We start from the raw sequence: 20,040 nt of genomic DNA on the forward strand, positions 1-20,040 counted from the left end.
CTGAAGGAATGGTTTTTTACCATGAGTGTCTCTACGCTGTTACAGAATTGGTTTTCCATTAGTTATTTTCCGCAATTGTCTGCAGAGCAGGTTTATTTCAGAATAAAGAAGCTTTTGAAGGCAGTCTTCTCCTGCAGCCACCTAACTCAGTGTTTCACTGATGGAGTGCTGAGAGAGGCCTGGAAAGCAAAGCCTGTTTTCTGGACCTTGGAGTCTGCAAAATAATTGCTTTCCAGAAAGAACTGAGCTGAAGCTGCTTTGCCAGTGGAGCAAAAGGTCAGGGGGATGCATTGCACAAAAGCTTCTCCCTACCCCATGGATTTTACCTTGCCAGCTCTAAACATGTGAGAAGAGAACAGTTCTGTTCCAGTAAAACCCAACTCTGGAGCATCAGCTCTTCAGAGTCTGGGAAATTAAACTTCAGGTTTTGAAGTAGAGGGAACAAGATAAATGAGGGCACCTGAGATATCCTCCCTAGGTAATCACTGACTGCAGCTTTGGAGATGGAGCAAGCCAGGAAAAATTGCCTGCAGAGCCCTTGGAAATAGGCTGAGCTGCTCACAGCCATCTGAATGGGCTTTGGGTTGGTATTCCCACTGCTGCATGTTACAGACTGTGGACAGGCAAATATTTAAGGAAAAGACAATTATTTGAATACTTCCAAACTGTCACTCACCTTTCCAAGCCAGTATCTTTGTTTTCTTCTGCTGTGTTGTGAGAAGCTCTGGGTGTTTTTCTTTGACTAGATAGTGAGAATGATCCCATCAGTCCATAAAAGCTCTTGGTAATACCCATGTCTACATCTGCAGCTGCAGTGCAGGGTAGTATTTTTATATATTGATCTGTACACATGGACATCACCTTCCACAGTTCTCTGTCAGACCTTGTTCTTTTAAAAGAGTGGTTATTTCATTTCAGAGCATATTTCAGAGATGAAACAGACCTGTTGTGAACAGGGTATTCTATCTTTGTCTTTAAAACACACAGAGCAGCCTGTTTGAATCCTTGTGTTGCTGTGATAGAAAATAGAAATACATTCCCTGATATAAACATAATGTGGGATCAGCTGATCAGTTTGATATATCACCATCACATCTGGAGAACAGCCATGGCAGGTTCATCATTTAGCCAAGGTCCTGTGAATGAGAAGAATATATGAAGAAGACAAGCCTATAGTGAGGTTTTTCCAAAATATTTTATTCTCTGTTAATTCTGAATCCATATAAAACTTGTGGTAATGAATAAACATTTGTGTCTTGTGTCAGTGTGTTCTGCAGCTTGATAAGCACCTTTTGTGGAGGAGCAGGTGAAATTTCAAGCCTGACTCTCGGTGGTTACTGTTCTCCTGAACAAGGAAGGTTAGCTTGGGCTCATTAAGAGGTTGCTGTTATTTGCTGAGTGTTGTGTGAATCACATACATCTCTGACTTTAGATAGGTTGTGGAAAGCCTGGGCAGTTGTACTTTCAACAATAATTTCTGTACTTGCGAACTGTTCCTGCCAGTCTCTAATTTACAGCCCATTTTTAGAACTTCATGAAGGTCAGGTGTTGCTGGTGAGCAGTGGGGTTCCTTGTGTCTTCTGTAAACCCCATTGAATTTAAGAATGATGAAGCATAATTTAAGATCTGCAGTCTTACTTTGCTTACTTTCTTTGGGGCCTGCTGTCTTGCTAAATAGTTGGCTTCACAGCAGAATGACATTGTCAGTCTGATCTCATTTTTCTTTCTTTTTGGCTTTCAGGAGCAGATAGTCCAACCTGTAGCAATGGAGTCATGTCCACAAAAAGCAAACAGAGTCACAGTAAATACCCAACACTGAGTTCATCATCTTCATCTTCCTCCTCCTCTTCCCCTTCATCTGTGAACTACTCTGAGTCCAATTCTACAGATTCTACCAAATCTCAGCAGCACAGTAGTACGAGTAATCAAGAAACCAGGTATTGCTTTTCCTCTGGAGACACCTGAGGGGGGTGGGATGGTGGGAAAAGTTCCAGTCAGCTTTCTAAGGAGCCAGAGGGTCATCTGTCCTGCCCTTTTGAACAACACTGGTTATCTACAAAGTCACTGCTATGCCCAGCAGACACAAACCTGTTCTGGCTCCCCTGCTGTGGCTCAGGCTTGGAGGTTCATCTCATAAGGAATGTTATGATGCTCTTGTTTCAGGCACCAAGCTGTCCCTTTACACTGATGCTTTTGGATCCCAGTGTGATAGTTTGCCCAGAGGCTTTCCCAGTCAGCCTGGTGGTGTTCCTGCTGCCTCAGCCAGGCACTTGTTCCTGCTGAGCAGCTTCCTGCCCTGTGCTGGGTGAGGCAGCAGCTCAGGCCACCACTGGCGTGGTGCAGTGCCCTCTTGTGTAATTTCCTTGGGCTGCCTGTTGCCCTGTTCCTTCCAGGTGCCAGCAGTGATTTGTTTCATGCTGTGACAGCAGGTCAGACTGAGCCTCCCTTCTGCAGCAAGCCACAGGTGATGCAGCAGTTCAGTGCAGTCACTGCTGCCTTTTCTGGACTGTGGAGCAGAGTGAGCTGTGGTGCAAACTGAGCTTCCTTTGGGCTCACTCTCCACACTGCTGGTGCAGGGCTGTTTGAGCCCTCACTGGAGCAGAGGGTGTTATTGTGATTAAAAGAATCTCTTGCTAATTGCAGCTGGCACTCATTCTTTAGGTGCTGTGCTGAGCATGGCTTGCAGGGCAGTTTGCAGCCTCAGTTGTGACCTCTGGAGGGCCACCTAGCATGTAACTGAGTGAGCAACACTTGTTCAGACTCAATTTACCAGAATCATTTAATGATGCTGGATTTGTCATTCTTTTCCAGTAAGATCTTCTCATGATTTCAGTTAATCAGTAGTTAATCAGCAGTATCAGTCAGCCTGCTGTCTTGGACATAGAAGTGTTCAGTAGTGCACTGTTTCCAAGGACTGAGGATGTATCATAGCCAAGTTTTCCCTCCTGTGCAGTCTCTGAGTGTGTTATTTGTTACCTGATTGCTGTTTCCTATCCCAAGGATTACCACTTCCTTAAGGGAAAAAACATTCTGCACCTGGAATTATGACAGGCACTTAGGGAACAGAATCCTGTTTCATAAATTGTCTTCAGAAGCATGCAGTAATTTTTGCTGCACTGAGTTGGACCATCTGGCTCCCTGTAGTACAATTGGCACCTTTTCTGGTGTTCTGGCCATTGCTGGGCACTGTTTGGCACATGAGCTCTTCATTGACTTCCCTTTTTAATTTAGATATCTGACCTTCCTTCTCTCTCTTCACCTCAGTGACAGTGAGATGGAAATGGAGGCTGAGCATTACCCCAATGGAGTCCTGGAAAATTCATCCACCAGGATAATGAATGGCACCTACAAACATGAAGAGATCCTGCAGACAGATGAGTCCAGCATGGGTAGGTCCTCAGAGTCAGGAGGGGTGAGGGGAAACAGGAGCTGGTGTCAAGACTTAAAACTGTGATTGGATTGTGGGGGAAAAAGTGTGCACTTTGGGCTGCTTTCCCCACATATATGAAGTGCCTGGTTCATGGGGAAAATTAATCTGTCCTGGAACTAAAACTAAGTCTGGCTTTTCATAGACTCACAGCAGTGCTGGTGATATTTTGGAGCAAGGAAAGCAATAGGAGTCAAAGGTTTGTTCTGTGCTGGTTATGAAATGGAGCTCAGAGCAGACTTGGCAGAAAACTGCCTGCTGGGGAGCTGAGCTGGGCTGGGCTGTGCCAGGCTGGTGATGTCCAGCTGCAGAGTGGCCTCAGCACAACTTCCATCCATGAAATGTCTTGTTTGAGGTGCTTTAGCCAGGAGGGAGCAGATGGATCAGCCACACTAGCTCTGGAATGATTCATCCAGTTATAATGGCTCTTGTGGCCATTAATATTGGGAAGCTGGTGGTGTTGGCATCTCTGACTGAAAGTTTTCTGAGTCCAGGATTTATTAGACCAGGGATTTCTGGGTTATAGATGCTGTGTTACACACATGAAAGGATAACAGATTGGAGTTGCAAGCTCCCAGGATTTTATCAGGATTTCTAGGTAGTCCTCAGGCACTAAGCAGAGTTCAAATCTTCCCTGTATTTATGGGCACTATGACAAACCCACTACTGGCTGTTGTAGGGCAGGGATCACAGAAAGCTTCTATTGGGATAAACTTAGGGCAGGAAGCAGCTACCTGCTCCAGAAGGGAGTTTGTGGATATCCTGACACACAGTGGGCATTGGTGGGGAATGCAAGATGATTGTTCCTTCTCCACTGCTTCTCCTTAGAAGACAGCTGCCCCCAGAGGCAGCTCTGTGGAGGGAACCATGCTGCCACAGAGAGAATGATCCAGTTTGGGCGGGAGCTGCAGATCCTGAGCGAGCAGCTTTGCAGAGAGTATGGGAAGAACACCATGCACAAAAAAATGCTTCAGGTAAGCCTGGGCCTTGTGCTGCTTTGCAGCAATTCTCTGGGCTAGGTCTGGGGTTGTGGGTTCCCTTGCAGATACCTGGGTACCCCCACTTCTGCACCTGCTGAGCAAGAAGGGCCCTAGGTGGGGATCAGAGATCAAAACATGAATGTAGAGCATCCACACCCAATTCTCAGTACAAGACAGAAGAAATACAGCTCCTGCCTGACTTCCTGGAGCAACTGCATGCTCTTCTTCTCTGCAGGTGACACTCCACCTGCCTTCCTGTGCTGGCTCCCCTGCCAGGTAGAGGGGACACCCTCTTTAACCTTCTATCTTGATGGCCCACTGTGGTCCTTGCTGCCAAGAAGAAAAGGTCCATTTCTTTTTCAGGAGGTAGGCACCTGTCAGCGTGGTGATTGCAGGAGGTGCCCCAGCTGGACTTGGTGGTTTTCCTGTGAGTGTGCAGCCCTGCCTGGCCTGACTGTGCCTTTCTGTTCTCTGACAGGACGCCTTTAGCTTGTTAGCTTACTCAGACCCCTGGAACTGCCCCGTTGGCCAACAGCTGGACCCCATCCAGAGGGAACCTGTGTGTGCTGCTCTCAATAGTGCTATTTTGGGTAAGATCTGCTTCCTGTGGGAGTGTTTCTCCAGACATACCTGCTCTCAAGGGCTGTCCTGTGGCAGGCTGGCTGTCAGTCTTAGGGAAGGTTCAGAAATACTTGTGTTTAGCTTTGGCCTTTCTTTGTGTTGCTGGGGATTGTCAGGGCAGTAATGCAGGAAGGGGGGTAGGAGGGAAGCCTGCAGAAAACAGATCCCCTGATGCACTCATATTTTGATTCCCTTCCTTGCATCTCCCCTCAATGCTGCTCCCAAGGATGTGCCTCAAGATCTTCCTCCCCTGCTTACCTAGGAAACCAAGATCTCTTTGATGCATTTCCCACCTTATTGGTGGGAATTATTCCCACCTTCCCTTCATGCTCTGAACCCACCTTAATCATTGTGTGGACTTTACCAGGGTTCTTTTCTAGCTGTATGGATTAGCAGAGTTCAACCCTGGTACCACTCTGTTTTTTAGGAGGGAATGCAGTTGCATCCTCTGCACAATTTGGCTCACTGTACCCAGGCAGATTTCCAGTGTGCATCTCACACTGAATGTTCCAGAAGGAAATTTAGAGATTACCTTCTGAGGAAAGGGATAACTTGATGGACACACCCATGAGGGCTCTTTGTTCTCAGCAGAGGAACAGAAATTGCATGTTTTGGGAAGGACAGTCCCTTCCCCTGACAGTCAGCAGCTGTTTGTCCAGTACTTGAGGAGTATGGACAAGTTGCTGAGGGCTGTCACCAGGGATATGTGGTGTCTGGACATGCTTTATCACACAGGTGCCAGACACCTTGTCCAGCTCAGAAACCATAGTACAGTAAAAATGTGGTGATGAGGGAGTGAGTTCAGCCAGGGCTTGGGATCAGACTCTCCTGCCTTTCCTTACTCCTCCATGCTTTGGTATGTCATGTTTTAAGGGTTTCCTGGCAAACAGCACCAGCAGTAGGTTTGTTGCATGTTGTTGCTCTGGGCAGCACAGCAGCAGTGTCTGAAAGGCCCTGCTGGGCTGGGGGTGTGCCAGGGCTGTGGGTGTGCAGAGCAGCAGCGCTGGGGAGCAGCTTCCTTCAGAGCCAGCCCGGGACAGAGAGAGGCCCCAGCTCAGGGGAGGCAGCAGCAGGCAGAGCACAGAACAGCCCTTGAGAGCAGCTCTCCGTTTGCCCCCACAGAATCCCAGAACCTGCCAAAGCAGCCGCCGCTGATGCTGGCGCTGGGCCAGGCCTCGGAGTGCCTGCGGCTGATGGCGCGCGCGGGGCTGGGCTCCTGCTCCTTCGCCAGAGTCGACGATTATTTGCACTGACAGCCCGGGGAGCGCTGCCCTCCCTCTGCTGCTGCCACTCTGCACCACCACCCGTGCATAGCTGAGCTCCTGCACCAACGCCCCGTAGCACACACTGCCCGTGCCAGCGCCAGTGAGTCCCTGCTGTGCTGCCCTGCCCCGGGACTGGCAGATCTCGGCGGCGCTCGGGGTTCCGCTGGTTGTTCTAATGTAGCCTTCTGATGTAGGGATTTTTTCTCTTTTGTTTTGATTTGAGTTGTTTCTCATGGTTCCACCAATATTTTATCTGGAGAGTTTTGCTGAGCTGGTTTATGCTGATTTACTGAGGAAGCTCATCAAGTTGGTGACAGCTTGTTCTTTTCTTCCCTTCTCCCTCCATCGTGCACATACAGCATCATCCGTGCTAGTAATCAGAACTCTTCTCACAGTGGCAGTTCAGAGGGATTTTTTTTTTTTTTTTATTTTATTTGAATCATGTTTATTAAAAAGGTCTCTTCCACCTCCACAAAGTCATTGATGTATTTATTGCCCACAGACTCGTTCCCAGCCACACACACCATACAACCCCTCAGCAGGCCGGGTGAGGTAGGTCCTGTCACACACTGGTGATGGGAATTGGAGGAGCCTGGTCCTTCATGGTGCCTCTCTTTGGAGCCCAAGACTCTTAATTTTGGCTTTGTGAGTGGGAAGAGTAGAAGAGTGACATTGCCTGCATTGTGTTGTAGAAGCATCTCACAGCCCTGAGAAGGAGTTACATGCAGCTCTCTGAACAGCTGGAGGGACAGAACTGATGAATATGAAGTCATCTGCCACTGTTGATAGAACCAGATCATGTGAGTTGGCCAGAAACATCTGTGGGTGATGCCCTGGTGGGCTGACAATTTTTAATTAAATAACAAATCCTCCTTTTTCCCCGTGGAGGAGGGCTCTGCCACTAACTCAGTAATAACAGTATTTCCTGGCCTCTCCCATCCCTGTAACACTGATCTTAATAACCACTTCTAAATTTTGGAAGTGTCTGCAGAAACCTGGGCTGAGCTGTGCTTGTCCTTGCAGATGGGACAAGCTGAGGTCAGGCTGCAGGTTGGGGTCAGTACCAGCTCTGTCAGGCTTGAGCCATTCAGAAAGGAGCAGCAGTGTTTCCTTAGGAATTACTAAGATAAGATAATTACTGAAGTTTCAGGCCCAAAAGAGATCAGCAAGGATTTGTGGGTGAGTAACCTCTGAGTAAAATGGACTAATGGTCCATGCTGTGTGCCAGGCCCAGGGACTTGATTGCTACCAAGCATTCAGAGCACCTGAGAGTGTTTCTGAGCATGTTCTGTCCCCTGGCCTGGCAGCACCGTGTGCTTTGCATCCTCTGCTGTACCCTTAGGAGATGGCAGGTTCAGCCTGGCTGCATGGGAGGAGCTGGAATTCTGCACCAAATTAATTGTAGGTCAGTAGCTCTGGGGAGGACCCAAGGGAGCTCAAACCAAACATGAATTTTACTGCTGTTCATGAATTTTTTTTTTTGGAAGGTCAATGAATGATGAACAGGTTTTGTTGAGGTTTGTTCTTAAAATGGAGGTTAGCCTGTGCCAGGGCTTCAAGCACTAAGAGAGTTTGTGTGCCACTGAGAAGGAAAGTAGCAGCAGCCCAAAGCTTTAAGGATTTTCTGGGTTTGCAGGATGGATTTGCAGACATCAGGTCTGAAATCAAGGCAGAGCAGGGGAGCAGGTGCCAGGGCAGCCTGTGGCACTGGATGTGCAGATGGTGTTGGAGATGATTGGGAACATTATCCCTGCCTTTTGCTGAAGTTTGTAGGTGGTCTCAGAGAACAGGAGGAGATGGTTTTATCGATCACTGGTACAGCTGCAGAAAGCAGAGGGAGCTCTACCACAGCCTTTCTTCCAGGGAGGCAGAGCTGCACCAGGCAGGATTGAACTTGCCAGTCTGGAGCTTCTCTTCCAGCTCTGGGGAGCAGCTCATGTGCCTGAAGCTCATCTGTTGATTTTCAGCTCTGCTGCTGGATCTTAGCCCAGCCTGCTGTCCCTGCCTTGCTGCAAGTGCAGAGAGAACTCCATGGGCAGGTTTCCTTCCCAAAGCCTCTGGTCCCAGATGTGCCAAGGCAGCCTGTGAGCTCTGCCTGCTGGGATTCTCCTGCAGGCTTTCCATTCCTTAGACTGACAGCACACTGCTGGGCTGATTCTGGGGACTGAGGTTGAAATCAGCCAGGACCTTGCTTTGCCTTCCCTGTTTGGCAGCTGCTTCTGCTCTTGGTCAGCACTTTGCAGCAGTCTGGCTGCAGTCAGGCCTCTCTGTCATCTTTGTAGCAACACCATCTTTATCTCTCTCTGAGGTTTTTTTGGTCCTTTCTCTTTGTGGTTTCTTTAAGTCAAGTCTCTTCATCATATGTCATATTAATGCCCCATTTGGTCTCTCAGCAAAACTTTGTTGACTGTCCTGGAGTGCCTTTTTTATTTTGGTTTCACTACAAAAAAAACCAAAACAAACAGAACAACAACCAAGACATGTTCCTAGATATCTGGCTATTTTGGTGCCAAGAAATGTGTGATGAAAGTTATTTTGGTTTTTTAAAATTTACTTCAAGTGTTCTGGTGGTTTCACCAGTGGTTTCTGCTTCTTGTACTCAGATTCTGACTAATGTGGTCATGACTCAGCGTGGAGAAGATGAGTGTGTTTGTGGTGTGTGGTGGGATGTCAGCCCCAACCTACCCCTGATTCCTAGATGGGATTTCTGATGTGGTTTTCTCAGGTTGTCTTTCAAAGCCTCTTGCCTTTGTATCTCCCTGGCTGCTCTTTGATGGTTCAAGTTAGCTGAAACTTGGAGTGTTGCAGTATTTGTTTTAAAACAGAGTTAAAGTGAAGTGGGGTCTGTAACACTGAATGTGGCTGTACATCTAACCAGAGGCTACATGGCAATTCAGAAGTTTATCTTCTATAAAAATGATTTGGGTTTTGTTATTCCAAGTGCCTCAAGCAACCTGGTCACTGCTCCCAAGAGTCCTTCAGTAAAACCATGTAAATGACAGTGGAGGAACTGCTGGTTTCCCATTTCTGGTGAGGGGACAAGGACTCAGCTACAGCCCCACAGTGCTGATAGCCCTGGATGTGGGACTTCCATCATGTGTGGTTGACTCAGGTTGGTCTTTGCTGGGCTGGCTTCAGATGCTGGGAGAAGGTTTTGCAGATTTCAGCTGGACCCTGCACAAGCAGCATTCCCCAGCCCCAGGAGAGACTCTTCTGTCCTTCCCAGGGCCTGGGAAAGGCCACTGCTGGGACAACTGGGCCTTTTCCAGCTCTGCTGTGGCTGCACACTCAGAGGATCTCAGCTGTCCCCTGATCAGTCCAGAGGCACCAAAGAGCTGTGATCTAGAGAGCAGCAAACACCCTCCAGCTCTGTGGGGACACCCACCCACCTTCCTGGCACTTGGCACTGCAGCAAAGGCCTGGCAGGAGGAAAACATTGCACAGGGACCTGGTGGAACCTGATTTCAGCCTGCACATCCTGGGCTCTGGCTTTGAGTCCAGTGCCCTGCCTGTTAAGTGGCCTTTAGAGAGGAGCATTTTGGGAACTCCAGACCTGGAGCCTTGGTTAGAGTGTCCTTCAGGGGTTCTGTGGAGCTGAATTACATCACCAGGCTTCTCTCCCCATGGACAAGGTTCATGGTGCCCCCACAAGCTGAGAGTGAGAGCATCAAGAATACATGGGGAGAACTTTGGAGTGAGATGCACTGGAGTAGCTGGGATAAGTGTTTCTTGGAGGAGTATCCACCTCATACACCTGGTACTCCAGCCTGTGATCATCTTTGTGGCTCTGCTGGGTGGATTCCAGTTTGTGGACATCTCTCCTATACCAGGGGAGCCAAATCTTGTTCCTCTTGGAACCATCTTGTTCCAGATGATTCCTTTTGCTGCTCCTTGAGCCTACTCTAGCAAGTATTTAACCAAAGCTATTTCAGAACTTAGAGGGTTGAGAGAGCTCTCAGTCAGCCTCTCCTGTGAACAAGTTTATTTCTTGTGCATCCTTCAGTGTACTCTCTGAACCAGCTGGTTTTGGGAAAAATTCTTACTGCTACCAGCAATCCTTTCTTGCTTGTGTGCCTCCCACAATCCCAGTATTCTCCAGCTGCATGACCACAATGGTATCTGCACTGCTGGGTGCTGTGGGAGCTGCTCCAAGACCAGGACCAGCTCTGTGGCTCTGTGCCAAGTACAGATGGGACAACTCCAGCTGCCCTTCCTGGCTCATCCTTCCCTGCTGGCATGAAGGGGCAGCTCCACATGTGACAGTCCCTTTTGCCACCATGAGCATCCCACCAGCCTGCAGCTGGGCTGGCTGCTGCGCTTCTGCTGTTCTTCTGGAGTCTGTTAGGAGCCCTTGTGTGTGGCCAGCAGAACAGAGAGGGGCTCCCAGTGAAGCACTGGGCAGAGCAGAGCCTCCAGCCCTTTAGGGGAGGTTGTCCAGTGGATGCTCTCCCTCAGCCCCACGTGAGCCAAAGCTGGAGTTTGGTGCCTTGGGATGTGAGAGGTGTGTGCTGAAAGATGGCTGCTGCAGCCTGTTTCTATTTCAGAATCCTAGTGGTCCTTGCTGTGCTGCTGCCCACTGGATTTGGACACTGGGAGATTCAGTGTGGCTGGCATGGAGATGAGTCCCTCTAGGAGTATCATTCCTCATGGTTACCTACACCTGGGATCTTCTCATATCCTTCCTTCTCTTCTTTCACAGTGACATTTCAGTCTGTCCCCAAGCTGTGTCCCTGTTTTTCACATTTTATTAAGGCATCTTTACCATTCTTTAAATAGCTTTGTTCTTGAGGCTGCCTTGAAAAACTGGAGCAACCAGAGCTGCTGGAGCTAGTTCTGGGGATTGAATGTATCATTTTCCACCTTGGGTATCAGGGATGTTGAACCATCTCCTCCTTCAGCAGAGCAGACCAGGCTGGATTGCAGCTGTGCTTTGGTACCTGTCAGTGCTAATGCACAGCACGTGTTGCTTAGACACACATTCCAGAATTTTCTGCTGTCCTGGGTAGAGGAGATGACCTGTGGCAGCCAGGCTGTAGAGCAGTGTGTGAGTGCCATGAGCTGTGTGGTGCACCACAGGGGATCAGGGAGTTCTTCCCATAAAGAATCAGTGCAGACTTGAGCTGTGCTATGGCAGCAGGTGGAGAGAGGGCCCTGGTCCCCCCAGGAGTCCCCTTTGCATCTTCCTTCTGGCCCTGCCAGTGTGAGAGCAGCCTCAGTGCTGGGGCAGGGAGAGAGCAGGTCTCTTGCAGAGAGCAGATGTTGGGTGTCAGCTGTACCAAGGTGTTTTTGCAGAAGGACTTGGTGGGGACATGCCAGGGACATGCTGGGTGCTGCTGGGACCTTCTGCCCCAGAGGGATGAGTGATGGAGGGAGCTGCAATCTTGGTCAGAGTCAGAGCTGGCTGTGAGCCTTGTCCCATCTGCTGTGTAGGGGCAGAGAGCTGGAGGAAGTGTTGCTGGGGCTGTGTGAGGGGATTTGGGGGGAAAAGGGAGGAGCTGAGAGCCTGGAGGCCTCTTCCATAGACAGCACTAGCTGCTCTCCACCATCCTTCCCTGCAACAAGAGGTGGCAGGTGAGGGATGAATGTACCTGGCATGTCTGGCCCTCTCCCCACATCCCAAAGCAGAGCTCAGAGCTCAGAGCCTGCAGCTTGAGCTGGACCAGTGCCTGGCAAACCAGGGCATCACCCAGGCTTGAGGAGCACCCATGCTGCCAGCTCTTTTATTTAACTCTCTCCTGCTCACAGGAAACCCACAAGTCCCATGTGGAATTTACACTCATGTCACCACTGAGACATTCCTGGAGGCCATGCAAACCTCTGCTCCTTGCTGAAAGTGCCATGGCCAGGCAGACACCTTTTCTCTGGTCACTCCACTTGGGTCCAGGTGCGTGCTTGGACGTTTTTTGCTCGGGAGGACTTTAGCTGCATCCTTCCTCCAGGAGGGATCACAGAGGGATTTTTTGTATGCTGGGCTTCTCACATGCTTAGATTTGGAGAAAGGAGAAGCAGCAGCAGCTCTGGGGATAATCCAGATTTTAAAGAAAAATTGAAAACCACAAGTATGGTGACTTCCAGACCACGGACTGCACCAGTGTTGGGTTGGGATCGTGTCTGTCAGTCCCACCTGTGCAGCCAGGGAGGCAGGAGGAGGCTGCAGCCCCTGAAGCTCTCCCACTCAGCAGTGCAAGCCCCAGGACCTGCCCAGCCCAGTGAACTCTTCTCTCCTGCTGGTTGCTCAAAACTCAGGTATGAAATAAATGCTCAGCTGGAGCTTGGGGTGCGAGGTCTCCGCAGGTTTCCCGGCAGCCCTGGAGGAGCAGCTGCTGCTGGCACAGCTCCCTGTGCCACTCCAGGCTTCTCATGGCCCTCAGGAGGGAGTGTCACCTCTTGGCTACAGCATTGGCTACGTGGACATTACACAAACTGTGCACATTGGTTCAGTCTACGCTTAGTATTTGTGAATTAAGTTATCTGATGCTTCGCATGAAAACTTCAAAAAGGGGCTGGGGGGTGGATTTTAACTGAGAAAAAGCCTATGAAAATATACTGGAAATATGGTAAAGAAATCGACATTCTGCTGTATATTGACAGAATTATTTTTATTAAAATACACATCCATGTGCAAGAGCCAGTGTGGAGCTGTGTGCTTTGTCAGTCTCTGCTCATGTCCTCTCTGACAGGGGATGAACAGTCCTCAAGGTGTTTGTCCCCCACTCTCTGATTCTGCTTCAGCTTCCCCTTCCACCATTGCTTCCTCCCATGGTGCTTACAGTTCATAGGCAAAAATGCCATTAGGGATGTTTTTCCTGTGCCATTCTGCCCTCAAGTGTTTCCTAACCATGGGCACAAAACACTGATGTATCTTTAGGATCATTTGCCACATTCCTTGCTTTTGCCTTTCTGGGGTTTTCCCTTGTATGTTTGCACCTCTCCCATGACAAGATGGGCCAGCAGCCTGATTTTAGTGTCTGGGATCCCACACTGCTCCCACCCTTCCCCAGCCCTGCAGAGGGACCAGGACACCTCTGTCCAGCTGAAGGGTTGTGTCCTCACCCTCCTGGCACTGTGGGCATTGGTCCTTCTCTCCCTCAGGCTCTTCACCAGCACACTGGAAGCTGTCAAGGTGTTAAGGGTTTGGTAGATCAGTGTCTTCTCCCAGAACCCTCCCCTTAATTCTGGAGCCCCTGCAAAGCCCAGGGGGCTGTGAGCACACCCTGAGGATGTGCAGCTTTCCCTAGGGTGAGGATAACCTCACCTGTGGGTCCTGGACATGCATGTCAGGGCCTGGCTCTGCTCTCACATTCCCAGTGAAGCACACTGTGACCAGGCACAGTTTGCTACTGGAGAAATACAAGCCTGTGGCTCAGGCTTTTCTTGCTTGCAGCATGCCCTGGGTTTGTTAGGACCTGTTGCTTGGTTTGGAGAATCAGGAGAAGTTCAAACAGCAGCTTGTAGCAACGAGTCTTTATTATAAATATTTTCTCCACAGGCACACGTTGGCAGGGCAGCGACAGCAGGAGTTGCTGCCTGGTCCATGGCACTGACACCTGATCCTGCTGGGTGCAGGGTGGCTCCTCCTGCAGTGCCCAGGCCTCAGGCTGCTGGAGAAGAGCTGCAGCACCTTTGGCTGCCTCGAGGGACAGGAGGGCTGGACAGGCAGGTCAGATGTTGGATGGGGTTGTTACTTTCTTTTGAAGCCGTTTTATGGTTTTAACCACCCAGTCCTTCTTGGGGTCAGCACAAATCTCATCACCATTGCCAGCCACAATCCTGCAATGAGAAAGTGAGGAAAATGAGTGAAAACATAAACTAAGAGCCATTCCCTTCCTGTGCACTATTTCTCCCCTCCCTTTTTTGGAGCCCCATCCTGGATTGAGGCTTGGAGCCACCTCCAGCAGCCTGTGCCCTCCTTGGGCTGATGGTGAGTGTGAGTCCTCCCACATCACTAGCATTAGCAAAAAGCACTAAACCCCATTTCCCCCCCTCTTTGCCACTCCCCAGAGCTGCTTTCCTACCCCAGCCCCCCCTGGCTGGGACTGATCTGTCTGTGGGGCAGGAAGGGATGAGGGATCCCAGATGTGGGATGGGAAGCAAACCCTGGGATACTCACACAACTGCAGGCTTGGGGCAGGAAGGGATCCCAGATCTGGGATGGGAAGCAAGCCCTGGGATACTCACACAACTGCAGGCTTGGGGCAGTCCTTGGATGTCTCATAGTAGCTCTGAGGGTGTCGGATGCGTTTCTGTGCATATTTAAAGCAGCATTCCACGGGTGCAAAGTGTGCTGTGGGGGAAAGGGGATGTTGTGGATTGTTGTGAGCCAGGCAATGGCACCACCGGGTCTGGAGCACAGCGTGGAGGCTGTGGAGCATCTCAGGTTTGTCACCTTCACACAGCAAGCACAGGACTGGGGCAGGGGACAGCCTGGGACCTGCCACCTCCCAGCCCCAATTGCTGCAGCCCCCAGAGCACACGGTAAAGTCGGGGTGCTCAGTCTGGTGATGAGGTTTTGTGGTTTTCCAAAGCAGGGGCACAACTTGCAGGGTGTTTAGAAAGGCTCCAAACAGCTGCATGTTGTTCCTCCCTCCAGCCTCTTGCTCATCCAGCTGAGACCTGAGGAGCAACTGCCAGAGCCTCCTCCAAGCTCCTGCAGCCTCTCCCCAGGTCTGGCTTTGCTGAGACCACCCAGCACTTTGTCCATCCATCCCTGCATCCCGGGATGTGCTGCCCTGCCCTGCCCTGCCCTGCCCAGGGGGTTGCTCCTCCTGTCAGCAGCACCATTCCCTCTCCCCACTGGCGCTTGCTGCCCAAAGGGATGTCCCCAGTGGGGGCTCAGAGCCCTGAGCAGGGGCCCCTGAGGTTCCTTACCTGTGGCGTGGTGCAGGGAGAAGGTGAGGAGCAGGGTGAGCAGCAGGACAGTCCTTGCAGGGAGCATGGTGGCTCTAGGTGGCTCTGGCTGGCTCTGGCTGGCTCTGGGTGCTCTCCTGCTCTCTGCAGCCCTGCCCAGTGCCTGAGGCTCTCTCCACACCGTTATTTATCCCCTGCCTGCCCGCCCACTCAGGCTGCATTTCCACAAAGCTCAGGGGTGTGCTGGGAAGTGGGGCTGAAGGGGGTTTCTGGTTTTGGGACACATCCAGCGCTGGGTGGAAAATTTCGAGGAGCAGTTCTGCATTGACGTGACGTGGCAAGGGAGCTTCCAGACTCTGGTGGAACTGAAAGCAGATACAAATAATCTTCCCCTGCAGGCAGAACATCAAGTCCAGTGCTTGTCTGTTTCTAAAGGAGAGACATCCCCCAGTCCCTGAGCAGGGACAGGTCCTGAGTGGGTTCAATTGCTTTGCTCAGTGTCAAAGGCCAGTGAGGGAATCCCGTCCAAAGTGAGCTCCCCAGACACCCTGGGCACACAGAGAGCACTGGGTGGGGCAGGAAAGCACCATGGGATGGGATGGGATGGGATGGGATGGGATGGGATGGGATGGGATGGGATGGGATGGGATGGGATGGGATGGGATGGGATGGGATGGGATGGGATGGGATGGGATGGGATGGGATGGGATGGGATGGGATGGGATGGGATGGGATGGGATGGGATGGGATGGGATGGGATGGGATGGGATGGGATGTCATGTCAGGCAGAAGAAGCCACACTGGACCAATCCAGAAGGGACCCCAGAGCAGGGGGTGTCAGAGGTGCTTTTGGTGGGCTCAGCAGACTTCACGAAAGGGGAAGAAATGGAGCAGGAGCAGTGGGGTGTCAGAGGAGGGTCTGGGTCTGAGCCCGTGTTGCATCTGCCTCCCACAGCAGCACTGGGATTGAAAGGAGAGTCAGGGGATGGAGGCTTGTAGCTCTCAGTGCACAGACAGGGCATTCCTGCAGGGAGATGGGACAGATCCTACCACAGCCCCAGGAGCCATCCCAGGTGCCAGGGAGGAGGGGTGGGTGGCACAGATGCCAGGGGCAGCACCACAGAGCACTGCTGGACATCAGCCCAGCCCAGCAGGGAGCTGCTCCCTGGGAGGGCAGGTACAGTTCTGTGTGAGGAATTGGTTCTTGCTGGGAACCCACAGGGGATGATGCTGAGGGGGAGCACAGGAGGGGACCTGGCTGTGGTTTGGGGGGTGAGGCAATCCAAGGCTTCTCAGGAAGATGGAAATAGGTTTCTTTGAAGATTATGTCATGTCTGCACGACTTCTCTGAAAGGAGAAAGGAGAAGGAAACAGATCCAATGTGCTGAAAACGCTGGTTTAGAAGAAATGCTGTGCAGGATGTGGGGTCTGCTGGCCTTGCCTGGGCAGGGGGGCCATGCAGAGAGCTGGGCACAGCCTCACTGGCTCTAGTGCCACTGTCCCCAGGCAGGGCTCTGCGGGGAGAAAACATCTGGCACAGCAGCTGAGTCCTCTTCTGTGGGCTTTGCATCACCCCCAGGTTCTCCTGCCCTCCCTGTCCATGTCCCCAGAGCACAGAGGGCCAGCAGCCACCAGGGTCACTCCAGCTCCTGGGCACTGCTTAGAAGCACACAACTGTAATTAAGGGAGAACTGAGCTAGTGACTTTTTCCAACCAGCATCTCCTGGTGCAGAAAACCTCATGTGCCAGCCCTGAGCTCCCTTTTCAGGCTTGTCTGGGGCACACAGTTGCTCCTCCTTTCCTTGGTATTTATTCCTCTCTCCAGAAGCTTTAGTAGATGTCTCTACTGTCTGTTCTTCACAGAGCAAATCAGTGCATGCTGGATGTTTGAAGGCCTGGAAAGGCCCCCCAAGGCTCTGGATTGGGTTTCCCTCTGTGTTCCTGTCCTAGCAGTGCCCCTTTGGGTTTGGCTTTAGTGTTTAAGGTGTTCCTCTGCAGTGCCTGGGCCATCCCCAGCAGGGACACAGCCCCTTCCCCAGGTGTGCAGCTCCTGGTTAGGCAAATGCAGAGGCAAGTAGAGAGAAGAGGGGGTACAGACTCTGCAGAGGATTCTGTGGGTGTCCAAACCACCTGCAACCTCATAGTAACTAATAATTGAATACAAATTTGCTGAGGAAAACCTCTACTTTAGGAATTAAATGGATAGGCATGGACAAAAAAAATTTTAAAAGCAATGTAGAGGCGGGAAATATTCTGTGACTCATAAAATACTTTGGGTTTTGAGTGGATAATCACAAAATTTAGTACTTTAACAAAGAACATGAAGTGTTTGCCCATGATAAATGTCAGTGTCAAGCTGGACCTGCCCTGCCCTGCCCTAGGTCTGTGCTGCACCTGAGCCCCAGCAGTCAGGAGAGGGCACCAAGTCCAAGCAAACAGGGTGACTCCATGGCCTGAGCACTCCTGAAGCAGAAAGGCAACAGTTTTAGAGGCTTTGCAGGCTGCAGCCTCTCCTGGTGCCCCCAGAGATCTGCCTGTGACACCCCAGGCTCCAGCCCTGCAGCGTGTCAGGGTCACCCTCAGCTCTGGGTGGGTTTTGCTGTGAAAGCATCCCTGGAGCTGCTGCAGCCAAAACCCCCTTCCCCAGGAGCTGTGAGTGCTGGCAGCAAGGCTCTGGGTTGGCTGCTGCTCAGGGACTGGCTGAGCATCCTCTGGGCTGGTGGCAAGTGATGGTTTGTTCTTTTGTCCCTTGGTGGGGCTTTTCTTGGAAGGTTTCTTTTTTGTTGGTTCTCCTTTTTTCCCCTTTATTGAACTGTCCTGGGGAAAGAGGAAGTAGGGGGACATTCAGAGCTGCAGTATTTGTCTTCCAAGGTCACTGCTACACATGAGAGAGCCCTGCTCTGCTCCCCATGGCTGATCACTGATGGCAAGGAGAGAATGAACCCCTTATTTTGCTTTATTTATTAAACTGTCTTAAACTCACATCTTTCCTCACTCCTGCTCTTCCAGCTCTGCTGCCCCTCCCAAATCCCTGGCAGGGATCACTGCTGAGCTCCCCATGGCCCCTGGCAGGGGCAAAATTTCCAGGGCTGTGTTTGCAGGAATCCCTTGTCTGATTCAGCATCCCCTGTCTGTCCTGCCTGCCCAGGGAGCTGTGCAGAGGAACCTTCCCCTGCAGCCCAGCTCAGACCCCCCATGGCAGAGAGGCTGTGCTCCTTCACAGGAGCAAATGGGAACTGATGGCTTTTAGTTTAGCACCTAAAAACCCTCAGGGGAGGCTCCAGCCCCTTTTGGGTTCCCTTGCAGTCCCATCCATCCCCCTCCCTTCCTGCCCTAGTGAGAGCCAGTGGGAAGAGCCAGCATCCAGCCCCAGCTGCTGGCAGCAGCACAGCCATGGGGCTGGGACAAGAAAGGACAGCACTCTCCAATATCACATGAAATAAACTTTATTCTGTGGCTGTGATCAGCAGGCAGGTGCTGGCAGGGCCAGCAGCACTCCAGGAGCTGGTGCCCAGCTGTGGATGCAGTGCAGGGCTCTGGGGGTCAGTGCCCTCTCCCAGCAGCTGGAACATCCACAAGCCTTCCTGGGAGCTCACAGGGACTGGAGCCTTCCTTCCCAGCAGGATGTGGGGTAGCCTGAACCAGGGCACCCACTCTGCATCACGGGGCACGGAGCTCTTTCCTTTTCAGAAGCTCTGTAACTGCTCTCTTCACCCACTTGTCCTCTGGGTTTGCACAGATCTTGACTTCTTTCTTGGTCTCAAACCTGCCAAGGTTAAAGGTGAAGCTTTGTGAGGAATGACAGCTGTGGTTCCACCTGTGCCCACACCATCCTCCCTGCCCAGCACCTTTTCCCTTTCCCTTTGTCCCTGGGTGCTGCCCTTGGTGTCCTGCAGGCAGCTCGTCCTGAGCCCAGCCCCTGGAGCCCCTGGAGCCCCTGGAGCCCCTGGAGCCCCTGGAGCCCCTGGAGCTGTGCTGGCCTTGCAGAAGTGCCCAGACAGTCACATCCCCCCCTTCTGCTGGAAGATCATGGGGGTTACACAGACCTGTCCCTGTCCTGCCCCAGCTGGAGCAGATGAGCTGAACCAGGCAGCAGGGAGGGTGCCAGGACTCACACAATTGCTGGGGAATAGCATTCCCTGGGAGTTGAGTAGAAGCCCAGGAGGTTGTCCAGGCGGACAGGGCGCTTCAGGTGGCCAAAGCAGCACTCAGATGGAGAGTAAGGACCTGGAAAAACACAAGAGGGATGGTGAGTGCTGGCTCTGGAGGGCAGCCTGTCTACAGGACCTGCCCCAGGACAAGGCTGGTGAACACAGCATCCCCAAACTCTGCAAATGCTGCCATGAGGAGCCCCAGTGCCCTCCTCCTTCCTTCCCAGGACACAAGGATGCTGCAGGTTATCAGCCAGCCCTCAGCAGCTCTGCCAAAGCCACCCAGCCCAGGAGCAGCTCCATCCCTCCCTGCACCCCAGCATGTGCTGCTCTGCCCAGGGGTTGCTCCTCCTGCCAGCAGCACCACCCCTGCCCCACCCTGGGCTTTCCTTCCTGACCCCCCGAGTCCCAGCAGGGGCCCATGAGGTTCTTTACCTGCCCTGGAGCATGGGGAGAGGCTGAGGAGCAGCAGGAGCAGCAGGACTGTCCTTGCAGTGAGCATGGTGGCTCTGGGAGGGCTCTGGAGCTGCTCTGCCTCTTTGGGGATGCTCAACTCCGAGCTCAGGCAAGGAGGTGCTGCAATTTATGCTCTCTACTTCTGTTGTCTGTTTTCCAATGAATTTCAACCAATCCTAAGGAAAAGATACTACTTCATTGCCCATGGGGATTTCCATGTCACATGGGATCATCAGAATTGCAGACAGACAATACCTGGAAAGACTAAATTGTGTCAGCTTCTGTGTTTACCC

General features: G+C 51.6%; 3 protein-coding genes across 6 annotated transcripts in view; 1 reads left to right on the top strand and 2 right to left on the bottom strand.

The window, feature by feature from the left end:
- Window positions 1-12,920, top strand: part of RANBP10 (RAN binding protein 10) — a 67,998-nt gene extending 55,078 nt beyond the window's left edge. For 3 of the 4 annotated variants that reach the window (XM_079316370.1, XM_079316372.1, XM_079316373.1), the window contains 5 exons: window positions 1,742-1,937; window positions 3,265-3,389; window positions 4,256-4,401; window positions 4,886-4,997; window positions 6,151-12,920. In XM_079316370.1, the coding sequence (XP_079172496.1) occupies window positions 1,742-1,937; window positions 3,265-3,389; window positions 4,256-4,401; window positions 4,886-4,997; window positions 6,151-6,281 (710 nt within the window). In that variant the 3' untranslated portion in view covers window positions 6,282-12,920. The remainder of the gene's footprint in view (window positions 1-1,741; window positions 1,938-3,264; window positions 3,390-4,255; window positions 4,402-4,885; window positions 4,998-6,150) is intronic. The other variant, XM_079316371.1, reaches the window with a different exon arrangement.
- An 822-nt stretch (window positions 12,921-13,742) lies between these two features.
- On the bottom strand, window positions 13,743-15,296 carry CCL17 (C-C motif chemokine ligand 17). Its single transcript, XM_079316395.1, has 3 exons — window positions 15,162-15,296; window positions 14,472-14,577; window positions 13,743-14,063 (listed from the first exon to the last, which is right to left on the bottom strand). The coding sequence occupies exons 1-3, from the start codon at window positions 15,226-15,228 to the stop codon at window positions 13,955-13,957; spliced, it is 282 nt and encodes a 93-aa protein (XP_079172521.1). The 5' UTR covers window positions 15,229-15,296; the 3' UTR covers window positions 13,743-13,954.
- A 638-nt stretch (window positions 15,297-15,934) lies between these two features.
- LOC306806795 (C-C motif chemokine 5-like) lies at window positions 15,935-19,885 on the bottom strand. Its single transcript, XM_079315852.1, has 3 exons — window positions 19,727-19,885; window positions 19,256-19,367; window positions 15,935-18,906 (listed from the first exon to the last, which is right to left on the bottom strand). The coding sequence occupies exons 1-3, from the start codon at window positions 19,791-19,793 to the stop codon at window positions 18,801-18,803; spliced, it is 285 nt and encodes a 94-aa protein (XP_079171978.1). The 5' UTR covers window positions 19,794-19,885; the 3' UTR covers window positions 15,935-18,800.
- Between the last annotated feature and the right edge of the window lie 155 nt (window positions 19,886-20,040).

Source organism: Erithacus rubecula (genome assembly GCF_903797595.1).
Source record: "Erithacus rubecula genome assembly, chromosome: 12".
Taxonomy (NCBI): Eukaryota; Metazoa; Chordata; class Aves; order Passeriformes; family Muscicapidae; genus Erithacus; species Erithacus rubecula.